The sequence below is a fragment of the Nanorana parkeri genome, unplaced genomic scaffold (genome assembly GCF_000935625.1).
Source record: "Nanorana parkeri isolate BGI_ZX_2015 unplaced genomic scaffold, ASM93562v1 scaffold90, whole genome shotgun sequence".
NCBI lineage: Eukaryota > Metazoa > Chordata > Amphibia > Anura > Dicroglossidae > Nanorana > Nanorana parkeri.
In genome coordinates, this window is record NW_017306358.1 from 1,556,230 (window position 1) to 1,580,807 (window position 24,578).

At 39.4% G+C, this 24,578-nt stretch overlaps 1 protein-coding gene across 3 annotated transcripts in view; it reads right to left on the reverse strand.

The window, feature by feature from the left end:
- Positions 1 to 24,578, reverse strand: part of ABCD2 (ATP binding cassette subfamily D member 2) — a 35,426-nt gene that overhangs the window by 2,017 nt on the left and 8,831 nt on the right. For 2 of the 3 annotated variants that reach the window (XM_018552523.1, XM_018552522.1), the window contains 7 exons: positions 23,731 to 23,846; positions 20,569 to 20,734; positions 17,679 to 17,773; positions 12,923 to 13,068; positions 8,504 to 8,649; positions 6,059 to 6,143; positions 3,219 to 3,344 (listed from right to left, as the gene is read on the reverse strand). In XM_018552523.1, coding sequence (XP_018408025.1) covers positions 3,219 to 3,344; positions 6,059 to 6,143; positions 8,504 to 8,649; positions 12,923 to 13,068; positions 17,679 to 17,773; positions 20,569 to 20,734; positions 23,731 to 23,846 — 880 coding nt within the window. Of the gene's footprint in view, positions 1 to 3,218; positions 3,345 to 6,058; positions 6,144 to 8,503; positions 8,650 to 12,922; positions 13,069 to 17,678; positions 17,774 to 20,568; positions 20,735 to 23,730; positions 23,853 to 24,578 lie in introns of all 3 variants that reach the window. The other variant, XM_018552521.1, reaches the window with a different exon arrangement.

The window sequence follows — 24,578 nt, forward strand, 5'->3', positions numbered from 1 at the left end:
AGGATTAGGTGAGTATAATTTTGCTATCTTCCTCTCTAGACAAAAACAGGCACAGAGTTCTGCTATTCACACCACCGATAAAAAATGGATTAATGAGTAGCTAGCTTAATGTCCGCTCTTTCAATTGATTATATTCTGGGGAACAAGGGGGGACATGGTAAACCTCTGACAGAGTGCACTGGCATTTCTCTTTATATTAATAAATAGTCAAAAAAACAGTTACTTAAATGATCCACTTTACATAGTAGATGTATTGAGAGTAGAAGAAAATATTCCTTTAATTCGTGTGGAATATTATTTGACTGTTACTGATAACTATGATAGTGACATCAAGGCCCACTGTCTAAGTATTAAGTTAATGTGATCTCCATGGATTAAATCTTACCAGTCCTCACCACATAAACCACATTAGTGTACTGAAATCATTAGAGAAGCATGTGTCAAGTTGATTTCAGGTTAAATATAGAAGTGAACTTTCCCTTCTCTGATCTGTGTACAGTAAAGCTACAGGGTCAACATTCTTTTTACACTAATAAAGCGCTGCTGAATCATGCCAGCCCGTGTCCCTTATCCTTTACAGTGTAATCTGTTGTACAACTAAATCAATAAAAAAGTAAATGTCACATTATGCCAGGGTAACAATAAGGCTTCTAATATGCACATACTTTATGATTGAAAGACATGCACATATTATCTTTAAATACATTTTCCAATATTTGGTTAAGGAGTATTTAATTTGGGCTCTCATGAAAAAATATGTGCTGCAGCACTTAATTATAAGTGCATCTGCAGTTTCTGTGCAAAGTCCCACAAATACTTGTTAAGTCTGCCAGAGAATTCCTCTTAATTCAGCCTCCTGTGATGCTGTGACAATGATGCTGCACTGCTCCTGAATTCAGAGCAGAGTTGCCACTCTCATGTAGGCTGTGGCTGATTGTACTATTGGGATAAACAAATGTTGTAGGGGCATGGCAATCAGCACTGTCACACCTGATTCACAGGCCTGTAGCTTGTCAATCAGCACCTGGCCACAACTAATCCTGCTCATTGATTTCTGGATTGACAGCACTGCTTCTTTTGCTGAAACCCTCTCACTGTGAGCTGTAGTGACTTGGAGGGGGAGCATTGGAGACACAAATGGAGCAGGATTTGGCTCAGTAAGGGAAGAAAGTTTTTTTTTAACGTTATAAGGTTTATGCATCACATAGTAACTGGCTTTGGTACTTGTTTAGACTGCCATATAGGAGCTTTTATTGCACTTTAAATCTAGAAAAGCACTTCTGAAACCCCAAAACTGATTACCGTATTTTTCGCTGCATAAGACGCACTTTTTCCCCCCCCCAAAGGAGGGGGAAAAAGTGCCTGCGTCTTATGGAGCGAATCCCGACGCCCGAGACATGCAGTTTCGGGCGCCGGGCGAGTAGTAGGAGCCACTGCTCGTTTAATACGAGTGATCTAACGAGATCACTCGTATTAAAGCCGAGCAGCGGCGACCGAGATCACCATAGAGCAGACGAAGAACGGACTTTCTTCGTCTGCTCTGTGTGATCACTGAGACCGTGGCGCTGTAATCACAGCGCCACCTGTCTCAGCGGTCACTAACTGCAGCTTCTGTCACAGCTTCTGTCATAGAAGCTGTGACAGAAGCTACAGTCTCGAGTGCTCCATAAGGCGCGCCGGACCTCCCTGCGTCCTATGGTCCGGTGCGTCTTATGGACCGCAAAATACGGTAATTGGCAAACTGTTCACTAAATATTTAAAATAATGAATATTTAATTTTACATCATTTTAACCCTTTCTCTGCCACCAACGTAAGGCTTATGTTGGGTGCAGCAAGCACCTGTAAACAGACTTCTAGTCACTATTGCAACCAAGAGTTTGTTTACATTCCAGCAGTGGACTGTTGGCTTTCTTGTGAAAGTGCAATCACTCGTGCAGTAACATGCCCCCTTCCTTCCCTCCATGTATCCCAGGCTTAAAAATCCATCTATAGTGGGTGTCATCAGGGAAAGCGCAGGATGGATTTTTGCTGATCGTCCCTCTAAAGAATGAAACCAGAAGTGAGGAGCTTTGCATCACTTTTGGTTTCACCACTGTCATTCCCCAGCCACGCTGGGCAGCGTAGAAGCTAATGGAGCATGGTGTGCCTGTGTATGAAAACAATATATATGCACCACATGTTGGGTATCAGTGTGCACACTGGAGTGAAACTAATAATTCTATAGCCAGCAATCACTAATAACTATATATTGTTGAGAAGCAAAGGCTTTTAAAGTGTCGCCCATGGACAATTTCGGAGACCATAGATTTTTTGCTGTTTTAGAGGTAAGCACAGTTTTGCACGGAGGCTTGACATGTTTGGAATCTATTTAATCAATACATCCTCATCTTTTATATTCTATTGAAACATTGGGTATTGGGAACATTGGATATTATATTGCATTTGTGTGCACTAAAATTATTTGAGTGCATCCCTTAGCGAAAATATGGGTTTGACAAACAGATGCCTGACATTGTGACATCAAAAATTGCAACTGCCATCTTTTTGTTCTACTTTCAGAAAATATATAAAATAAAAAAAAAGAAATTAGACAGTGGGGGGAATTTATGAAAACTGGAGCAGACAGAATCTGGGGCAGTTGCCAATGGCAACTAATCAGCTTCTCTCTTCTGTTTGTTCAGTTAAACTGAACATAGCTAGTCAGGTTGAAAAAAGACACAAGTCCATCAAGTTCAACCTATAAAGATATACGGAGAGAAAAAAAAAAAAGCCTAAACAGAACGCTATGCCCACAATTACCCAATGTTGATCTTTGAAAATTAAAGATATAAGCTTATTGGTTTCCATGCACAGCTGCTCAAGATTCTGTCTGCTCCAGTTTGGATAAATTCCCCTTTATAAATTATGGGAGAATCTCCTATGTAGCTATGATTAGTGCCCCACCCCCTTCCACCTCTGGAATGTTCCTATCGCAACTCTGTAGTGTAAGTCTTAGGGTTCTGACAGGTATACTTTAATGGCTCTATTTATAAAACATTTGCATAGCTGATTTGTCCAGCGAAACTGCACATACATTCCTTGTGTGCGAGCTAACCAGCTATTATGAGAATTGGAAGCACTCATCAATCAAATATCTAGAGCTGCCCTGACAACTTCCCTAATGCGTTTTGTAAATTCACCATACAAATTTTATTGATGCCATTAGTGTAGTGCTTACCAAAGAGATGGCCGATGAGTTATGGAAAGAAGGCTTATCCCAGCATCTTTTGCAGCTTGAAATATCTTTCCTTCCACGTCTATGCTGACAGCGCTGGTGCACTCATCTAGCAAAGCATATTGTGGTCTTTTGTCGGAGAAGTGGAAAAAAAAATTAATAACATGAACAGACACACTGACTTATATATGGAACATTCGTTTTTGATGAAGTAGAAAAATAAAGTGTTCTCCCACAAGCCGAAGAACAAACTGCTTGAACACATCCAGCCTACTCCTTCACAACAAGATGCTTTAGGGCAGGCGTAGGCAAACTCCAGCCCTCCAGCTGTGGTTCAACTATAAATTCCATTAGGCATTGCATGACTCTGACCCCCAGAGGCAGATGCATGATGGGATGGGTTTGCCCACTCCTGCTCCTGGCCCATGAAATCTACTCCCCAATGATTTCTTACAGGAGAGTCTCTGTGAACTGAGATTGGAGGGGGGTCAGTACACGATCTCCCTCCTGTTTTCTGAATGCAGGAGTGATGTACGCTGAGTGCCAGATTATTATGACCACCCTATGAGTACTTCGTTTGGCCACCTTCTGCCTTCAATACTGCGGCGATTCTTCTTGGCATTGACTCCACGGGATATTGAAAGGTGATGCAAGGAATCTGACACCATGCCTGATGAATAGCACTGTCCAGTTCTGTGAGATTTGATGGTTGTGGAACCAGCTGCCTGATGGCTCTTCCAACTTCGTCCCACAAATGCTCAATTGGATTGAGATCTGGTGATTGTGGGGGCCACTTAAGAATCACTTCCGCATTCAGCTGTCACTCTCCGGCTTCATCAGCTTCTTTGGGGGTCCCTAGGTGACATTAAGGTCTTAAATACCCCTGATGTCTCCATAAGGAGGACCTGTCACTGTATATGTGCTATCACATATAATAAAGTAATAAAGTTTAAAAAGGAAAAAAAAATTAAAGTTATAAACAATTAAAGTCACACATAAAAGAACCCCACCAAAAATGTTTAAAATCCCCCCACCCCCACATACACAGGCAAACATAAATCGGGTGCACCTAAGTGCAAAACTGACTTTTACGCCCATTACACCGCACATGTTACATATCATTGCGAACGTCAGAGTGCGTGAAATAATTTTAGGGTCATCAATCACTGTTAAACTGATGAGCGGTAAAAGCTTTTAAAGTGTAGCCTATGGAAATTTTGGGTATGGTAGTTTTTTGCGAATTTCACGGCCGTGCGCAATTTCAAGGCTTGACGTGTTTGGTGTCTATTTACCTGAAGTGACCCCGTCTTTTATATTTTACCAAAAAAATTGGGTAATAACAAATGTTTCATAACATAATGTTGGAAGAATTTTCTGTACTTCTTTTTTCTTTATATGGTAAAACAATAAAAACCCCAGTGGTGAATAAATGCCACTAAAAGAAAGCTCTATCTGTCCCAAAAAATGGTATAAAAATAATTTCAGTACAGTATTGCATGACGTAATAAATGTAATTCAAAGTACCGCAGTGCTGAATACTGAAAAATGGCCTGGCCAGGAAGGAGGATTAACACCCCGGTCATCAAGTGGTTAAAGAGTATTTAGTACATGTTGCCATCTTCACGTACATAGGACATCCCACAGTTTGAAATATGCAGATAGCCCCCTATATCTGTAGTTAAGTGATTCTAACGTTACTTTACTGGATAAATGAATACTGTTTATTATTTAACCACGTCAGGACGCGGTAGATATATATAAGTTGTTGGCCTGAATTGGTTATACCAAGATTATGGCTGCTACTGCAGCCTTGATCCTGCTATCATTTTTTTCAGCAGGTGAAGCTTGTCAAGTACAAGTGATCTGGGCTGCCTGCAATTGTGCCACCCACTCACCCCCCCACTGTGGTTTTCGGGCTCCCCATAATTTGCTGTTAACTCTAAACTGATGAGTAAAGGCTTTTTAAGGAGTCACCTATGGATAATTATGGGTACTAGGGATGCACCGATACTAGTATCGATATCGTTGCCGATACCGAGTATTTGGCCCAAATGCTTCGATGCCTAGCCCGATACTTCCTGTATCAGGAAGCTGGGCAGCGCGTCATTACACGCTGCCGGGCTTCCTGACTGGTCGGGAAGCTGGCCAATCAGGAAGCCTGGCGCCGTGTAATGACGCAGTGCCCGGCATTCTGATTGGCTGGGAAGCTGGCTTCATGCTCCCTCGTCATCTCATGATGAGGGAGCATGGAGCTGGCTTTCTGGGCAATTAGTAATCAGCAAACAATGGGTACCATTGTTTTTCACCATTGCACGCAATGTTAAGGCTTGACATGCTTGCTATCTACCTACTTGATTTGACACCATCTTTTATGTTTTCCACCCCAAAAAAGGGGTATTATATTCTGTTTGTGTGCACTAAAATTAATTTTGGTGTGTTCTTTCCTAAAAATATTGACTTGATAAACATTTTCACAAATATCATACGGCATAAAAAAACTGAGTTACTTTTTTTTTATTCTTCAGGACATCTGCTTTCAGAAAATATATCATTGTTTGGGGGTTTAAAGTAATTTTCAATCCAAAAATTCAGATTTTAGACTGTGTGTGCACAAATAAAAAAATGCTCTGGTACTTAGGTGGTTAATCTATATTTTGATAAAAAAGCAGTGGGATCATGGTTTTTAATTATCTGCAGAGCCTCATATTCTTTTCATCCATTCTCTGCAGTCAGCTACTAATGGCATACAAAATAGCACATTAGACAATGGAGCAGGCAAAACAATTTCTTAACATCACTGGTAATTAATGTTATATTACGCAATAGAAATATATTATTCTTACTTGTGGTAGAACATTCTTGCCATGCCCATCCTTTGCTTCTCACCGCCTGACAAAACATCTTTCCAGTCTGAAACCGCATCCCATCCTGCAAATACAATACACGTAATGTAACCACATTTTATAAGCTAGAATGTGCATTTTACATTATGCTCGATTAGGCTTATTTAATTAAACAGTGTAACAAGCAAATATGATGTAAACCAGGGCTCAAAATGTGGGTCTCCAAGTACCGGTCCGCGGTAAAACTCCAACCCGCGAGCCGGTACTATGTGGCCAGCAGCCAGCTGACATGTCAGGCACGCGATCGCAGACCGCGTACCTGACATGCGGGAGCAGCTCCATCCGTGTCGGATGAAGTCGCAGAGCTGCTCCTGTCAGCTCCGGCCGGAGCTCTGACAGTTCTGAGCACATTAGTGTATGTGTATATTAGGTCCCATTCACACCTACAGTATATTTCAGGTGTGATTAGGGATTCCTGCGTCAGGAACTTGCGTTTTCCTGCAGCAGGCATCCCTAATCTGCCGTTTACAAGCGGCAACTATCATAAGGTTATTTAAGAGGGTGTGTTTAGGGGCGGAGTTAAGGGCGGGCCAGGGTAAGGTGGGGCAACTGGTGGCAAGTAACTCTTAAGGCCTGGCTAGTAGCTCAGGACTTGAAATTTTAAACCCTGATGTAAACTATTGCAGTAACCACTCGCACTACAGAGTAGCGAAAAAGATCAGTGGAACGTATATGAAACTACAAAAAGGCAGGGATCTTATGACCAATCAGTAAATTAAAATGAATTATATAGTTAGTGATCACAATATATAATTGTTCTGCTAGAGATTACTGAACCTTAAAGTGCAACTGAAGCCAAAGCATTTGTTTTTAGTTTTGGATGGTGTGGAGAGGGAATAGAACACCTTGTCAGGTTTTTATTGCTGCCTGTGTCCCTGTTAGGGAGATTCAGCTTCTCTATTTGTCCTGGTGACTGTTATTACTTATAAGTGAAAGAAAATTCCAAATTTTAGGTTGTCATCAAAACAGAAACAAATTGATAATGTGGACACTAGTTCTGGTGACCCTACTGACTTCCAGAGATTTCTCTCAGTTTGTAGGGGTTTCCTCTCACTTCCTATTGTGGCTATGAAACAGGAAGTGAAGGGAAATTTTTCCAATGTTAAGCAGATGGCAAAATAAAGCTGACAGGGGTCATATTCCATCAAAAACGAAAAAAAAAAAAAGTTTTGGTTTTAGTTCTACTTTAAAGCAGAACTAATAGCAGCTAAAAAGACTCACATTTATTGTAGTACTCATGATAAATTAAATTCTTAAATGTATTTCATTTTGTACCTCAGCATGTCTTTATTGTTACCTCCTTTAAATCCCTTTACACCAGCACTAAAAGGGGAGGCAGGGTCTACTGCATTACACATTGCTGCTGATCGATCACAGAGATTTTCCTGACTTGGGGAAGCGGACAGAGCAATGTGCTTATCAGAGTGCTGCTGTTCCTTCACTATTAAATCACAGGCAAGGGCAGACCCTTGACCAAGCTGAAATGCTTTAAATACAGGGGTGAAAAGTGAGTTTGGGGACTTGATTATGCTGTCTAGCAGGGTGAATGATTCCAAAGAACTGCTTAGCAGAATTATTATTCTTTTCGTAGATAAAGCAATTCAATCATAGGTACATCACATGGGCAAATGTTTGAGGACACCTGATCATCACAGCTACATGAGCTTGTATGCCATCCTATTCTATAACCATGGGCATTATTAGGGAGTTGCCCTCACCCCTCTTTTTGCGGCATTAACAGCCTCCAACCTCTTGGCAAGGCTTTGCCCCTTGTAGGGTGTCTGTGGGGAATTTGAATCCATTTAGCCAAAAGAGCAATTGTGAGGTAGGGTATTGTTGTTGTAAGAACACTCGGTTCACAACTGGCATTCCAAATAATTCCAGTGGTATTCAACAGGGTTAACAGCAGCCCCAAAAGGCTATGTCTATATAATGGGTGAGGACTTACAGGGATATCTGCGGCAACTGCTACACTAGGATGATTTGGAAGGAGTTTAGCTTCAAGTAAAAGCTTCTAAACTGTCCACCAACTTATATGCAGACATTCAAGGGCAAAATACTTCTGAAACACTAACATTTCTGCTTCCTCTGTGCCTTTTTTAAATGCTGCTGTAGTGATATCTATGTACATACTTGGATGGTTAAAGGAGAACTATGAGGTGAGTGCTTTTCACTCACTTCATAGTTCTAGCCGACCTGTGACAATGAGACTGTCACAGGTCGGCTTAGTAGATCAGGTGAGCGAACACATACCGGCGTTCGCTCCCCTCTCGATCCTCTGCCGTGACAGGGGAGGGGCTGGATTCCCCCCTCCCTGCTCCGATAAAATTTTTCAATTGTACACCTGTAAATGAAATTAGTTTTCCAAATAGAAATGCCATGTACCTCCTTCTCGTTGCACTATATGGTTAAGATGTACATTGTCAAGAATACGTTCCAGATCTTTGTCCCGATATCCTTTATCATGCATGTCTTCCACTGAGTCAGGATAAATTACTTGATCCCTTAGAGTCCCTATTGACATGTAGGGCCTGTAAGACAATGATCTGGTTAACAAGGTAACTATACCATTGATGTAAACCATCTATCAAAATGTTATACTTACATCTTATTACCTAAAATATAATTAAAATGTATAAGCAGTACTGAACTATAATTGGAACAAAGCTCTACAATCTCCAAGAACATATATCCCAACTCCATATATTGAACAGACAGCATTTAACAAGTTGCTAGATAAAATCCAAATCCAACTAAAGAATGCTTAAAGTGCCTGACCAGCATTGGTGTTTCTTCACATGATATGGCAATGGAAGTGTATGAAAACCCTGACAGTGAACTTTTCTTATTCCCTCTCTTTTGCTCTGTGAAATATATAGTTGAAAACATTTTTGTTACATCTATTGATCTTGTCAAAAATTCAGAGCTGTCCTGTATATACTTGGTGTTCTCTCAAGGAGCTTAATTAGCCTTCCCACTATTTATCTTGGGACTGCAGAACAATTAGTGCTTATGTTGTAGAGATGAGGAGAAGGAGCATGATTGAGCAGTAGAGCAAAAGACAACTGGGCAGGGCTAACATCATTCAGTCCACAAAACACTGTGTGTTTTAGCTCACAACAGTCAGTAGGACATAAGTATATTTCTGGACAGATATTTTTCTATCTGTCACTTAAAGTGACATTAAACCCTCAGATTTTGTAACATAAAACAATACTGTAATGTGTGCCTTACTGTAATCCATGGTTGTTTCCCTTCTCTTTGCTGCTCTTCCTTTTAAATCTGTATCTCTTCTCAAGCTGGGCAGAACTATTGTTTTGCAGAAGACTGCCTTGTCTCTGAAATGGATACATGGTGTCTGTGTGTAGGTTTGCAACCTGAGCCAGCACTACAGGAAGAGGCACTCAGCTGCAAAGGGAAGTTCTCCCCAAGCATGAGAAGACATGAGGATTTAAAAGGAAGAGCAGCAAAGAGAAGGGAAACAACCATGGATTACAGTAAGGCACACATTACAGTATTGGTTTATGTTAAAAAATCTGAGGGTTTAATGTCACTTTAAGCCTTTAAAGAGATAACACAATAGGGAAATGTGCATATATTGCACATTTCTACTATATATTTTTTATTCTGTCCTGACATACACCTTAAACAAAATGCATTTAATGCATTTTGTACATGACAAGATAAAGGTTCTCACCATAGCGAACCATAAAATGTGTAGCCTTGAAGTTTTTTTTCACACCTGAACAAAAGAAAACAAGGCAAACCTCAGCTACTGGGCAGATCCACAGAAGTGGACCTGACTACAGATATAAAGGTAAGCAACCTACTGTAGGTCAGAGTAAAGAGCCCGAAAAAGGGGAAAGGAAAATGACCAGTAGCATAATCACACCCTATAAAACCTTAAAGAACAGGTTGTCATGCAGCAAAAAAGCACTACGTTGTATTGCACTGCATGGAATAGAGAAGGGCCACCAAAGGCTACAAGAATGAAACTCTGCTGATCAGTCATTGTAAAAATGATGAAAGCTACTGGTCTAGGGAGGTAAACATCATAATCAAATTTCACGATACTTTACAAGATCAAAAGATAAAGAGAGCCAGAGTAATATTGAATGTAAAATCAAGGAAAATTGACAGTAAAGTTGGTTTATATCTGTTTTCAGTAAAGAAACCAATCTCACCTATAATGAATGCACCATAGAGCCTAAAAGTACAAAGTGGGGGAAGTAGAAATAGTAAAGCTGAAATTGAGATCTGAAAATCTGCCTACAAAGCAATATATGCTTTATTTCATTTCTGGTAATATGGGTTTAGGTAGGACTGTTTTTCTTACTTAAAATATATAAACCTGCTTTACTGGACCTTAAAGTACAACTAATGGCTCCTGTATTACAGTCTAAACAAGTACCAAATTAAGTTACTATATGATGCACAAGTCTCATAGGCCTCATTCACACTGCCGTATAATACACTGCAGCATATGCAAATAAATGGCTCCGTACACATAGCTGCGTATGGAGCCATATTTTTGCATTGCATAAAGATGCGCAAAAACAAAATCTCAGGCTCAGAATTTCTGTGTATTTTACACGCATGCGCATGTATACGCATATGTGCGCGCATATACGCATGTACGCACATAAAGTACATTAAAGTTTCTGTGAAAAATGATGCATTCTGGAATTGCATACAATTCACACCTATATGCGCATACATGCATTTACAAATATGCGTACAATTTTGCTCTTGCTTTGTGTGTGAATAAGGTCATGAAGTAAACAAAAAAAATTGATTTTTGTACTTATCGTGAAATATACTTGGAGTTCATTAGTGGCCGATGGTGGGTAGTTATTTTGATATGATTGGATTATGCTGCTGCCTACAGGAGGATTTGGACACTAACAAACAAAAAAAGCAATTGGTCAGCCAGGTAAAACCCCTTTACTTAGGAGAAGATAACAAACAAAGAGGTGGGACCTGTGTCCCTTAATGAACGCCAAGAAACAGAATTTACTTTAAGTACAAAAATCCTGTTTCTTTATTACTCATTAAGGGACACAGTATCAGTAGTTATTCTGATATGATTAGGATGTCCAAAAGCAGTCCTGAGGGGTGGGCAACTCTGTAAATAAACAGTAAACAAAATGCCAATAGGCATACATAACAAAATAGAATAAAATTGGGGGCAGCCTGCAGCTTAAAAAGCGACCTGAAGACCTCATGCCCGAAATGAAGTTAAAAGGAGGCCTGATCATCCACCTGGAAAAAAAACTTAAAGACTGTAGTAACGGAAGACTAGGTGGCAGTCTTGCATGCCTAAAAGGTACCTAATGACCTTATAAAGTGCACCTTGACATGAAAAGGTGGAACTTTTTCCTTAAGACAATAAGCTTGAACAGAGATCTGAAATGGTGGTGCAAGATGGTTCTCCATTACCGGGAAGCCTCAGGACTGACAAAAAGAAAGTCAGTCTTTCCTTTGGAAATTAGTGGCTGCAAGGTAAACCTACCTACAGTATGGATATGTCTTTATTATTGATTGAGGGACACAGGAATATAGTAACTTATAGATGTGTGGGTTATGTTGCAACCGTAAGCTGGTGGACACTGGGAAACAGTAAAAAACTATGAAAGCCAGCTCATTATAACTCCCCCCTACACGTCATGCCTCAGTTTTTTGCTAGTGTCCTTGGAAGTTTGACTCTTTCTCCTCAGCTCAGCAGAGGAAAATTCTACCTATATATTTAAAAATGTTTTCTTTTCTATCAGCATTTTCGGTACTTGGTGGATGCGTGTTCTGTTTAATTAAGTAATTTATTAGGCTGCTTGAGATTGTCTTTACACAGCAGCTTTCCAGATAGACGTATCATTAGCTCTGCCGTATCTAGACCATGCTGGACCAAAGATTGTGGGGTCTGTCTGTAATGTGACCCTTGGGCACTGGGCTTTGCTTGTGACGCTCCCCAAATATCTAGTGTACTGGTTTTTAGCTGCAGAATGATTTACAGACCCAGAGCTGTGTCACAGCCTCTGGTGTGAACTGGTCTCTAAAGACTCACTCTGTGAGTAAGCCTATGGTTGAGGCAAAGATACAATGGAATATGACCTTCAGGCCCTGGGCTCTGTATTATGGTGCTTTCCACCTGTGGGTACTGTCAGTTAGCTGCAAGGAGCACTATCTAGCTCTAGTGCAGTGGGCATAACATCCAGTGTACCCTCTCATCTTGTAAGTGGTATCTGTGCTGTAAGCTCTGCATGGGGTGCTTTCCAAATCTGTGGGCACTGTGCTAGTTAGACGCAGAGTGATATCTGTGTTTAGAGCAATAGGACAACCTCTGGTGTACCTAGTGTAACCTTTACACTAATCTTTGGATTTTTCTTTATAATCTGGATTTCAGTACCTACGTAATCCCCAACTATATAGGCTGTCCTCACCCTGGGACTTCATCCTGCTATCTTACCTGGAGCCTGGTTTAGGATATTCTCCTCCTTTCTCTTACTATAGAGTCTATTTGGTCTTAGTGTTACTGTTCGCTCACAAAACTGAAGCATGACAGTTAGAAAAAGGGGTTATGGTTATGGTGGGCTGGTCCTCAATTTGTTTTTCTGTTTGCCAGTATCTACCTTCTTAAGGCAACACCATAACCCACATATATATGATTTACTATATTCCTGGTGTTCCCCAGTGGTCTTCAAGAAAAAGATTTCACAGTAAGTACAAAAATCCTATTTTTACACTCTTGCAACAGAGTAAGAATTTCATAAAGAAAAAAAGACATTAACCTGTTACAGGGTCACATACCTTTGGGGAATGTAAAACATATTTTGTGGAGGTGGCTTGTAAAGGACTCCTTCGTAAACTGGCCATAGACCTCCTAAAATTCGGAACAAAGAGCTTTTGCCACAGCCATTGGGGCCAGTAATGAGAAGATGCATGCCTTCCTTTACCTAAAAAAAAAAAATTAAAATAGCTAGGGTGGTAAATACTGTTTTCAACCACACAGCTATATCAAACACTGAAGTTATATGACATACTGTATATGCATATTTGGATTATGCATAGTATGTAGAACATACAATGTTCCATATCTCCTAAAAGAGATGCCCCTCCCTTTTAGATTGTAGCCCCTTACGGGCAAGGCCCTCCTTACCATCTTGTCTTGGATTGTATTGTAATGTCTTCCTTATATTGTAAAGCGCTGCACAAACTGTTGGCGCTATATAAATCCTGTATAATAATAATGTAGAACAATGGTACTTTAATACAATAGATGAGTACACAGTCTTGTAATGTAACAAATAACATAAGGATGTTTTAAGCTTTAAGAGGGAGATGGCATTGATTTAATAGAACCTCTGTACTCACATTTTTTAAGACAATCCATGTAAGCCTCTTAGTTATTGATGAGCTATTGATCCCTTCAAAATACTATTTTTCACCTCTTCTTTTTCTGTACATCTATTCTTCCTAAAAAAAACCCTATCTCACCCCCAGTACTAATATAATTTTCTACAAATGTATTTGTGTCTGGAACAGCATTTAGACTGTAAAATAATTTTGGCAGGAGCAACTTAACCTTCTGCTTCAATCTCAACATACATAATTGGCTTTAATCTCAACATACCTAATTGGTTAATACTATTAACTATACTAAAACTGTGCACAGTATGGTGGTGCTTTATAAAATAAAATATAATTATACAATTTCTTCACAGTGTGGTTGAGTTTCTAAGTAATACATTTTCACTTAGCTCAGTAAACCTACATTAACATTAATCTTCTAATCACTTATGAAGAAAATGTCTACTATTTTTAATTCCTCTGCATTTGACTTTATGTCAAAAGTGAACCCTTGTTGGCAATGCAAAATGACATGTAAATGTAAATCACAAATGTAAATTATACCAGGCAACACTATATTAAGAAGTAAAAAGAAAACTGAATACAATTCCCCTATAATCAGCCATATGTGTGTGCATTCATTTCTCAATTTGCACTAAGTTCTTCATTTGCATGGCAATAGTTTTTTTTTTCTTCAGTTATAAATTACTCTCAGCATATAAAATAAATTACCTGGAATGTACCATACTTCATTCATCATTACCCTGATAATTTATTGGGGGTTATGTAGGAGATATGGAAACATGTCTGTCTAGAAACATTTTATTGAAAATATGTCTAAAAGTGATCCTGTGCTTTGATCAATCAAGTCCATGCAACAGGTTCACATAAATGCAGTGCCCTCACAGTTGATTCCTCGCCTTACTGCCACTCCCCTGCAGTTCCTTTCAACCAGGAAAGCAGAGTGACATAACCAATACTTTTGTGTATGGGGGGCTTGTAACTCATTCCCCTTCCTCTCATGTGTCAGTGCTTAGCTACTGGCTGCTTAGACACCCAGCCCTGTCACATAGGGGATGTGGGAGTCCTTAGCCCTGTGTAAGCTCCAAGTCTCAAGCTTACATGCGGCTTGTTCTGCTCACTTGCGCAGGTGAACAGAGTGGTATGCAAGTGAAGGAAAGTAATTTAAAGCAGCTACCCACATTAAAGTAGGCCTGTTAAATTTGCACTGCAAAGCTCAAGCTCACTTGAAAAATGTAAGGCCTGTAATGACAGATGCCAAACATCATTTACACACCTATGAAATGAACATCTTAAAGGTTCTTTGTGAGAGCTAAAATAAACATACTCGCAAGCTTGACAGTTGGCATGCCTTAAAAGTAACTGTTTTGGAAGACATTAAAAGGCCTTATGTTATTAACAATGAGGGTTCCACAGGATCAGTTCTATTAGCATTCATTTACACAGCTGTAAAAGCAACAGCTAGCCTGTTGATTTGCCTTTCAAGGACTTGAAATTGGTGGATGCCAAACAAAGATACAAACTTTTAATCTCTAGGGTGCCTTGTAAATCAGATTATGAGATAATAAATATAAATATTAGGCTTCTTCACAAAGATAATAGAAATTGCAATGACAGTCAGGACAAAAAGCACCCAATCCTATTTTAGTCTGATGTAGGCAAGGCTGCAATTTTTATGCAGAATTCATTTGTTTAAAACAGTATAAAGTAAACATTAAAACATGTTTTGAGATTGAATATGCTTTGAGATATTCACTACAGAAATTATGGTGAAAATAACATCTAAAACAATAAAAGTGACTCTATTTAGTGTAGTGTAGACTCTATTATAGTGAAAATAACATCTAAAACAATAAAAGTGACTCTATGTTACACAAAAGAAAACAATGCAATATTTAGGATAGTATACAAATGACTAATTACCCCAGTTAATTAGAAACAGCTAAATGCAAATTGTATGCAAATACCTCATAATTATCTCTAATCAAACGTGGCTACTCGCTAATTATGTTCAGAAGACGCACACTGTTTTTGCAAATAGAATGTTTCAGACTCTTGTTATATATCAACATGCTTTTATGCTGTATAAATGTACCGTGTCGATATGATATATCTTTTAGATAATGTTTAAATAACATGTTTATTCACTTCTGTAGTCTTTTACTTTTTACATTTCCTTTCCTCTACCTATATTTATTCAGTAATTATTTTCTGCTGGAAAGCTGTTTTGTCTATTACATTTACAAAGATGAGCACTTTACTTCAGTATTGCTGACTTCTGACAAAGATTTCTTATATATTAAAGAGGTTCAGATTTTATTTAAAAGTTAAATTACCACCAGTCCATACACAATGGTGGTCTACCCAGCGCTGAACTCAGCTATTCTTTCATATGAATGCTCTGAAAGATTTGGCAAGTGTTAGCTTATAGAGAACCCCCTAAAAATAAGCCATGGTGCTTTTCTAAGTTTTACACCAGCAGATGTTTCTCAGGGCAGGTTCACCAGACTTTTATAAAACTTGCTTCTTCTGTAAGCTACTTTCCCCAATGAATATATAACAACTTTTTACATTAAAATAAAGGAATATATACCTACTTTTTCATCTTGTTGTAGCTATACAATTCGTAGATATAGTCTGCATAATGCAAATTATCTTTCATTTTCTGCAGCAGTGTAAAGTAATTACTATAACGCCCTTCTACAGCATCTACAGCATCTTCAGCTTCCCATGTGCCCCTAATACCTAGGATCTTCTGATCTGCTAATTACCAGTTTTGCCAAGAAAATAGAAGACTGGAACACCTCCCTGTAACTAACTTGTAGTTGTTCTGGCAATGAGCAGCCTCAATGTTCACCAGTAAATTGCAAGATGCAGAAAAGGGAAGCCAGCCCCCCACTTTATCAGCAAAAGCAGACATCAATGTATCAGAATGCCCTGGATTTAGGGGTTCTAATGGAGCTCAAGACACTAAACAATTGATTGCATTCTTGCTACTTCTTTACCATGCCGCAGGAAAGAAAAATGAAAGGGATGTTTTAATATTTACTTTGTAATTTAAATATGTATGTGGGAAGCCATATTTTGCTTTTATGAATGCTGTTCTTCCTGCTTAGGAGTACAACAAAGCGATATTGTGTTACTGTTTATCTTATCTCAGTGCAAATGTATTGGCATGCTCATACCCATAATGAATTAATGAGCACTATATAATCTTTTTATGATTTATCCAGTAATTGATCTTAGCAGCCATTCAGCAAAGGTGCTCACTTACTATGGGATACTAGACAGACGTAGAAGAACAGCAAGCGAAAGTAAAAATGTAAAGGTCAAATTACTTTCAAATAAAGATTACAATTTTACCTATAAATGTTTGCTAACTTAAAGTATTCATTGCTTTCCCTTTGCTAGCTTTAGATTATTTTGCTCAAAAAAGAACAGGTTACACAAGTAGGTAACTTAAAAAATGGGTTATAGATACATAGGTAATAAAAAAGGCAAAATACTGTATTAAAAAATAAATGTATGGGCTCTATAGTAAAATCATTACCGGGAAAGAGTTACCTCCCTCAGGGCCCTCTGGCCATCAAAGGTTTGTCATAAAGGTTAGTTTATACCAGGAGTAGGCAAACTCCAGCCCTCTAGCTGTGGTTAAGCTACATACAGAATCCCATCATGCATCTGCTTCTGGGAGTTATGCCTGTGGCTGTCAGAGTCTTGCAATGCCTAATGGGATTTGTAGTTGCACCACAGCTAGAGGGCTGGAGTTTGCCTACCCCTGTTCTATAACTAAGACCTGGGCCATTAAAATATAAGAGCTTGTGGTACTTGTCAGGTTTCTGTAAAATTCAAACTTTTTACAGAAACCTGTATCAAGCTGGTTAAATGGTATTGTCTGACAGACATAGGGGACTTTAGGTAGGTTTCGGGATTTTTACTTGGTCTGTATTAATCTTACAGTTTTTGTCTTGTAATAGGGTAAAAAGAGGACAATCCCAAAAACTGGCCAATCGAGGCCAACACTCCCTAAATCCTGTTAAAAGACTACAAAACTAAATCAATAACTTGATGTTAATTTTGTAATATTCCCTTAGAGTTAAATAGGTATAGAGTTTGGGCACATCCGATTTCTTAATTCACCATCTACTATATCTATAGTCACACCCTCAGATAAGTAAAAATACACTTTACTTACTTCTATGTTTAACTTAGACACCACAACATCCCCATTTGGTGTAATGATAGGAACATTTTCACAAATGATTCCATGTTCAACGTCAATCACTTTGCCTGTGACAGAATCAAGAAAAAACACGGATAATCTTGATTTATTTTCTAATGAACTTTAACACTTTCGTTTCTGACACATACTGATTAATACCTTAAAGTGCATGTAAACCCTAACATTAACTTCTGGTCTATTAAAAATATCACTAAAAGCGTTTTGTTATATCTGTTTGACAAGGGCAAAAAATACTTGGTCATCCTGCCAGAAACCCAGTGAGGAAAGAGAGAGGTGTTTTGCAATCCTAACACAACATCCTTGTCTAAGCTTTAAAAAAACAAAGCCTGGAAAACAAGATATAAATACATTTTTAATCAACTCGCTACCTTTTAATAACTCGTGAGGAGCCTCCAAACTGTGGCCACAATGAGCAGTAGTGTCATGCTCATTCAGCTGAATTCATTTTTTACTTTTAAGAGTCCAGCAGGTCAAATGTGATACCACCTAGCACTGTGTGTGCGTGTCTTGTTGTACTTACCTTTTAAAACAAATAAAGAGCAAAACAATTAACAATGGACAAGTTTTGAGTGACTGGTAAATTACACAGGAAGCTCGTTTTAAATAGGCTCAATATGGAACACAAAGGGAAAGTAGAAACATTGAAGTGCTGTAAACCATGGCAACCACCTGATTTTAAAAAAACACCAGTCCCGGTTGGTATTATCTTTTAGATTGTAAGCCCTCAGGGGCAGGGCCCTCCTTACCATCGTGTCTTGAGTTGTATTGTGATTGTAATGTCTTCCTTATATTGTAAAGCGCTGCACAAACTGTTGGAGCTATATAAATCCTGTATTATAATAATAATACAGCAATCTGAATCCTTCGCAAACCTCCAAGCTGATCCTGGAGCTTGTAGGCAGGGCATAACTGCAGGATAAGTATTGCAGTAGACAAGACAGTAAATGTCATAACTGAAGGAGGTGACTCTTTCCCGGTAATGTTGAAGTAAGTAAAAAGTGAAGTGATGAGCTGCAGTAACAAACTAAAACTCTGCCATAGGACAGTAAAACTATAATAAAAGATCAATGAACATTCAGATTACCTCATAAATCCAATCATGACTGGTTCTTTTAAAGTGTATTCAGGTCAAATCACTGAAAGATCAGTTAAGAATGACTGCTAATAGTAACTTTGATTTGCCTTGTTAAAGTAGAACAATGTATTTACAGTTAGTCCTCCTGCAAAGGCTTATAAATATTTGTTGAGTGTGGCAGTGAAGTCCACCTAATGCAGCTTCCTGTGAAGATGTGGCAATGATGCTGCACTGCCCCTGAATTCAGAACAGACTTTCATGTAGGAGGTGCATGCTTGCACTACAATGGGATTAAAAAATGTTGTAGGGGGTGTGGATATCCGCATCGTCACTGCTTTTTCATAAGCCTGTACCTTGTGAATCAGCACCTGGCAACACCTAGTCACTGCTTTCTGCATTGACAGCACTGCCTCTTTTCCTGAAACCCTTCCACTGTGAGCTCCAGTGTCTGGGAGAGGGACTGTGTGAGACACTAATGAAGGAGGATTTGGCTCAGTCAGGGAAGGAAAAGGAGGTTTATTGTTTATTTTATGAAGCGTTTGCATGGCATAGTAACTTGATTTGGTACTTGTTTATGTTGTCAGGCAATAGCCTTTAGTTGTACTTTAAATGAGCCCATTGAGCTGTAAATAAATGTGTGACAACACTTTCAAAGATAACTTCTTTAGGCTTTCAAATCTCAAATCACATTCAAAAGGAATTTCTGTATTTTTTATACATCCTTAGGGCTCATGGGCATGGGCTTCCATGGGAAAATGCAGAGTGCTTTTGGCATTACTATGAGACGCTTCTGAGCTATTTCAACTCATTGCCAATGCAGCTCACCTGCTCTATTAGCTTTTGACTTGTATGGGGAGAGAACAAAATTCCCTCGATACTAACCGTTAAACTAACTGGGTGCTTGAAATAAACAGTACTCTGAACCAATCAGGGCTCTACTGCATTCTGCAGTACTGTTTAATGTAGAGAATGCACGTCTGTAGTGTTCCTTCTTCAAAAAAATACTCCTGTATTTTTGTTTTTTCTTTACCAGATATCAGGCAGGAAATATAAATTGGCTGACCTTGGAGACTCTCATTACAGCTCTCAGGGGATATAAGCAAAAAATGTAAATGAATATATTTGCAAACCTACTTGATTTGTCTGCATACATTAAATGACCAGTTGTGTCTAAAATGTATATTTATAAAGCTGTCAATCTGACATTCACTGCAAGTTAAATCTTCCAGCTGAATGTTTTAAATTATAGTGACTTATTCACCACCAGTGAATGTCTTAAGAGAAAGTCACTTTCACTGCTTTATAAATATGCCCCTTATTCTTTATCTTTTATGTGCCCTGGCAGTTTTTACCACATTCCTGATTGAACATTTATTTTGCATAAAACTTGGCACTCTTTTATTAACTTTAACACAAATTCGGATATAGCAGCAGATTTTTTTTCCCCCTGACCTATTACCAGATCAGCAGTTGCTCAGTTCCTGATCTTTAACCAGATCTCATTACAAAATCTGAGCCGCTTCAAAATTCAGTTTAGTCAGCATTGTGAACAGCAAAACCAAGGATAGGTTTTAAGTAAATGTTATCAACTATGCTCTCTAGACCTTTGTACAGAGAACACAATGGAATATTTGAGTACTTCAGTGCAATGTAATTGAAAAACATGGATATTTCAGCAAACACCTTAAAGTACACAATATAAATAATTGGGTTTAGAAAGTATTTCTTCTAGTGTTCACAAGAAAATACCAGTTTACAAAAAGTTACCTTTAATTTCGAGGGGCCCTTCTATGTGAAATCCTGCCTTTTCTTGATTTTTAATTTGTATCTGTGCTTCTTGGATCGCTGATTTCTTATAAATTCCCTTTTTAACTTCACTGAAAACATAAAACATGTTGTAAACTCTTGCAGTGTATCCTGCTAATTCTGTAACCTATAAAATAAAATTATAAGAAAATAAACATATTATACGTATACTATTAGATTTTAAAATATAGCACGAAATAATGCAAAATATTTTTAATCACAGTCTTTAAGTGTTTTTTCCTAGTTAGTGTTAGTTTGAAATCAAATACTGTTATTGCAGAAAAAAAGAGCAGGATCCCTATCACATGATTTTTTTGATCAGGTTCACCTGTCAGCCGGATCTAAATTAACGGGTGTCTGTTTACATCCCATTACCCCCAGCTACGGCCAGGTCCGGAAAAACAAATAGATCAGAGATGTGTTTAGCCGGACCTGATCGTGTCGGACACCTCTCCGCTTAGATCCGGCTGCCCATACACTAACATGGGCCGAATAATGTGAGTTTTTTTCCTCCATCGCAAGATGAAGGAGAAAACTGCATGGACATGGATGTCACAACCGATCAGGAAAGTATCTGTGCATGGATCCCCTCCTGATCGGAACGCGTCAAAGGCGCCTAAAATTCATTCTGCACTTCGACAGAAACAAACAAAAATGAAAAAAAGCTTATATAACAATAGTAATACAAATAACAAATAAGGAAACAATCAGCAAACAAAAAAATAAGGGGAGAATGATAGAAAATCAATTAATTAGAGCTGTTTAGGGTTAACCAAGGGTAAAAAAGGAACATTTGTGTTAAACAAAAGTTTTTTTTTATGTATGAAGTTGCTGGAACTGAGGTTTTGTGCAGATCAAAGAACCAGCATTAGATCAGAACAAAGGCCCTTAACAAAATACACTAGGTCAATTTACTATAGGAAAACAGTTTTCTTTAACTCTTGGCGCTAATGGCTTCCAGCTGAACGATCCACTTGCTGTTGCATACTCAATGTTTTCAACAGTTTATCAGTTTTTCACACAAACTTGAGAGGCTGCTCATCCAATTCTCTGGGGCTTCGACCACGAACGCAGAAAACAAAAGGGAACCGAGCGCCACCTCCGTGTGTAAAATCGTTTATTACAATAAATAAAACAATATATTTACTCACAAGCAAACGTTTTCATCATGCTTTAACAACAAACAGGAGGCCACAAGGTCTGTTAACCCAAAGTGGTATCCAATCACATCACTGTCCACAGTCAGCCAAGATTGACACGTTTCATGGGCAAGCCCCTGAAACGTGTCAATAATGATTCTGATAAAGGGGGCTTGCCCCTGAAACGCGTCAGTCTTAGCTGACTGCGGCCTGAGGCAAACGTGGTACATAGCCGGGGGGATACCATGTTGCGTTAGCAGACAGTGTGGCCTCTTGTTTGTTGTTAAAGCGTGATGAAAATGTTTGCTTGTGAGTACATATATCCCTTGCTTTTTATATTTTAACAAACAATTTTACACACGGAGGTGGGGCTCTGTTCCCTTTTGTGATTTACTGTAGGCTTACAAGCTATACACTTAAACAAAGTGAATATATTATGTTAGTGAACCTCTGTAAGTTTGAACTACCCAATCCTATGTGAGAGATAATAAAAAGAAGATTTTTTTCCTAGGCTATGACTAGGTATTCAAAGTGAATTCAGCTTCACCTTATTAATTAAAGGAGAACTATGAGGTGAGTGCTTTTCACTCACCTCATAGTTCTAGCCGACCTGTGACAATGAGACTGTCACAGGTCAGCTCAGTAGATCGGGAGGTGAGCGAACACATACCGGCGTTCGCTCACCTCTCGATCCTGTCACGGCTCTCTGCCGTGACAGGGGAGGGGCTGGATTCCCCCCTCCGATCCGCCAGCGCTGACTGGTGGATCGGACGGAGAGGGGGCAGGTACAGCTGGCTCTGCCTCTAGATAGGCAGAGCCAGCTGTCAGCCACGCAGCTGGGCGGATCCCGGCACAATTGTCGGGAACCGCTTCAGCTGCGGCGTCTCAGTATACCGCGAGCAGCAGCTCGCAGTATACTGCGGCGTCTCAGTATACCGCGAGCTACAACTCGCGGTATACTGAGCCTAGGGTGACGGGAGGACGCTAGTTTGTGTCCTCCCGTTACCCTAAGGAGAACTATGGGGAAAAGACTTAACCCCATAGTTCTCCTTTAACATTCCCATTGCTGAGTGAGCAGCTACTGTTTTAGTAATCAACCGCACTACAACAATATTGTTACAATGTATTTATTAATGCAGCCTGTAAATAGGATTTAAAAGAAATGTACTGAATGTTTTATCACCTGTAGAAAAGAGGCACTAAACCTCAAACTACAAAGTCAGTTACAACCCTTATATGAAAACATATATGGGCTGAGCCACTAAAGCAAAAGTCAAAACTTTTGCATCTGGGGGGAAAAAAAAACTAGCCCCACTTTGTGCATACATCTATGCATGATTTACAAAGGTTTGCGTATGCACCAATAAGAAGCAAAGCTGTGCATGTTCCTCTGCTGATGTACACCGATCAGCCATAACATTATGACCACCAACCTAATATTGAGTAGGTCTCCCTTTTGCTGCCAAAGCAGCCCTGACCCGTGGAGGCATGGAGTCCACTCGATCTCTGAAGGTATGCTGTGGTATCTCGCACCAAGCCATCAGTAGCAGATCCCTTAAGTCCTGTAAGTTGCGAGGTGCGAGGTGGGGCATCCATGGATCGGACTTGTTGTTCCAGCATATGCCACAGATGCTGAATTGGATTGAGATCTGGAATATTTGGAGGCCAAGTCAACACCTCCAACCATTTTTGCAATGTCGCAGGGCGCATTATCCATCAGGAATACCGTTTCCATGAAGAGTACTTGGAAGTGTACTTGGTCAGCAACAATGTTTAGGTAGGTGGTATGTGTCAAAGTAGCATCCACATGACTGGCAGGACCCAAGCTTTCCCAGCAGAACATTGCCCAAACATCACACTGCGTCCGCCAGCTTGCCTACCTCTCAGTGGTTATAATGTCATGGCTGATTATGCTTGTAAAGAAAAATCCTAAAAAAGATATATCAGGTATATATGCATTTATAGGTGATATATTTTGTGGTACCTCTTTATATGAACTCATAATTCTTTCAATTGCATCCGCTCCTGAAGCCAGCAGGTTTCTAGCTGTGGTGAAGGCTTCCGTACGTTCACTCACCATTGCATGTCTATGGCCATCTACTAAATCTACAGATTAAACAGATCAGAGAACATTCAGTTTTTTTACAGTAAATACTCTTTACAAGTATGAACTCAGAAAACCTGTCCTACAATGTTATTAACATAAATGTCAATTTTCAAGGCAATTTGTCCATGACTTCATCTGGGTTAAGGGGCCCATACACTGGCCGAATTTCGGCCAGTGTATGGGGCTGTTGGCTCCCTTTCAGCCGGCATTCCTCGATCAGCTGATCGAAGGAGCCGGCTGGAAAATCTCTGTGCGATCAGAGCCGGCATCCATTGAGCTGTCCGCTCTGATCGGGTATTCTGACAGCTGTCAGCGGCACCTGTCAGAAAGAAATACAAACATCGGCGATTCCTTAATTGACGCGCTGTTTGTGTTGATGGAGGAATCACATCAATTTTTTCCAAACAGCCCGCGGGTTAAACCAAAGAAACTGCCAGGTGTATGGCCAGCTTAATTGTGTAAATTACAAAATATGAACCTCTGGGCTGTTACAGGTTTAAAGGATAAATAACCCACACCTTGCTGGAAGTAGCAGAAAAATAATAAACTTGATTTAGCAAGAGGAAAAACACCACCGATCAGGATGATTCAAGTTCCCTCTCTGTTATTGGTAAAATCCTCACTTGCTTCACATCCCTGAACACACAAACCTATTTGCATGGGCAATTATAGCTGTGCTCAGTGAAAGATCTCTGGGATTTAGCTTCCCATAAGTGATCTATACA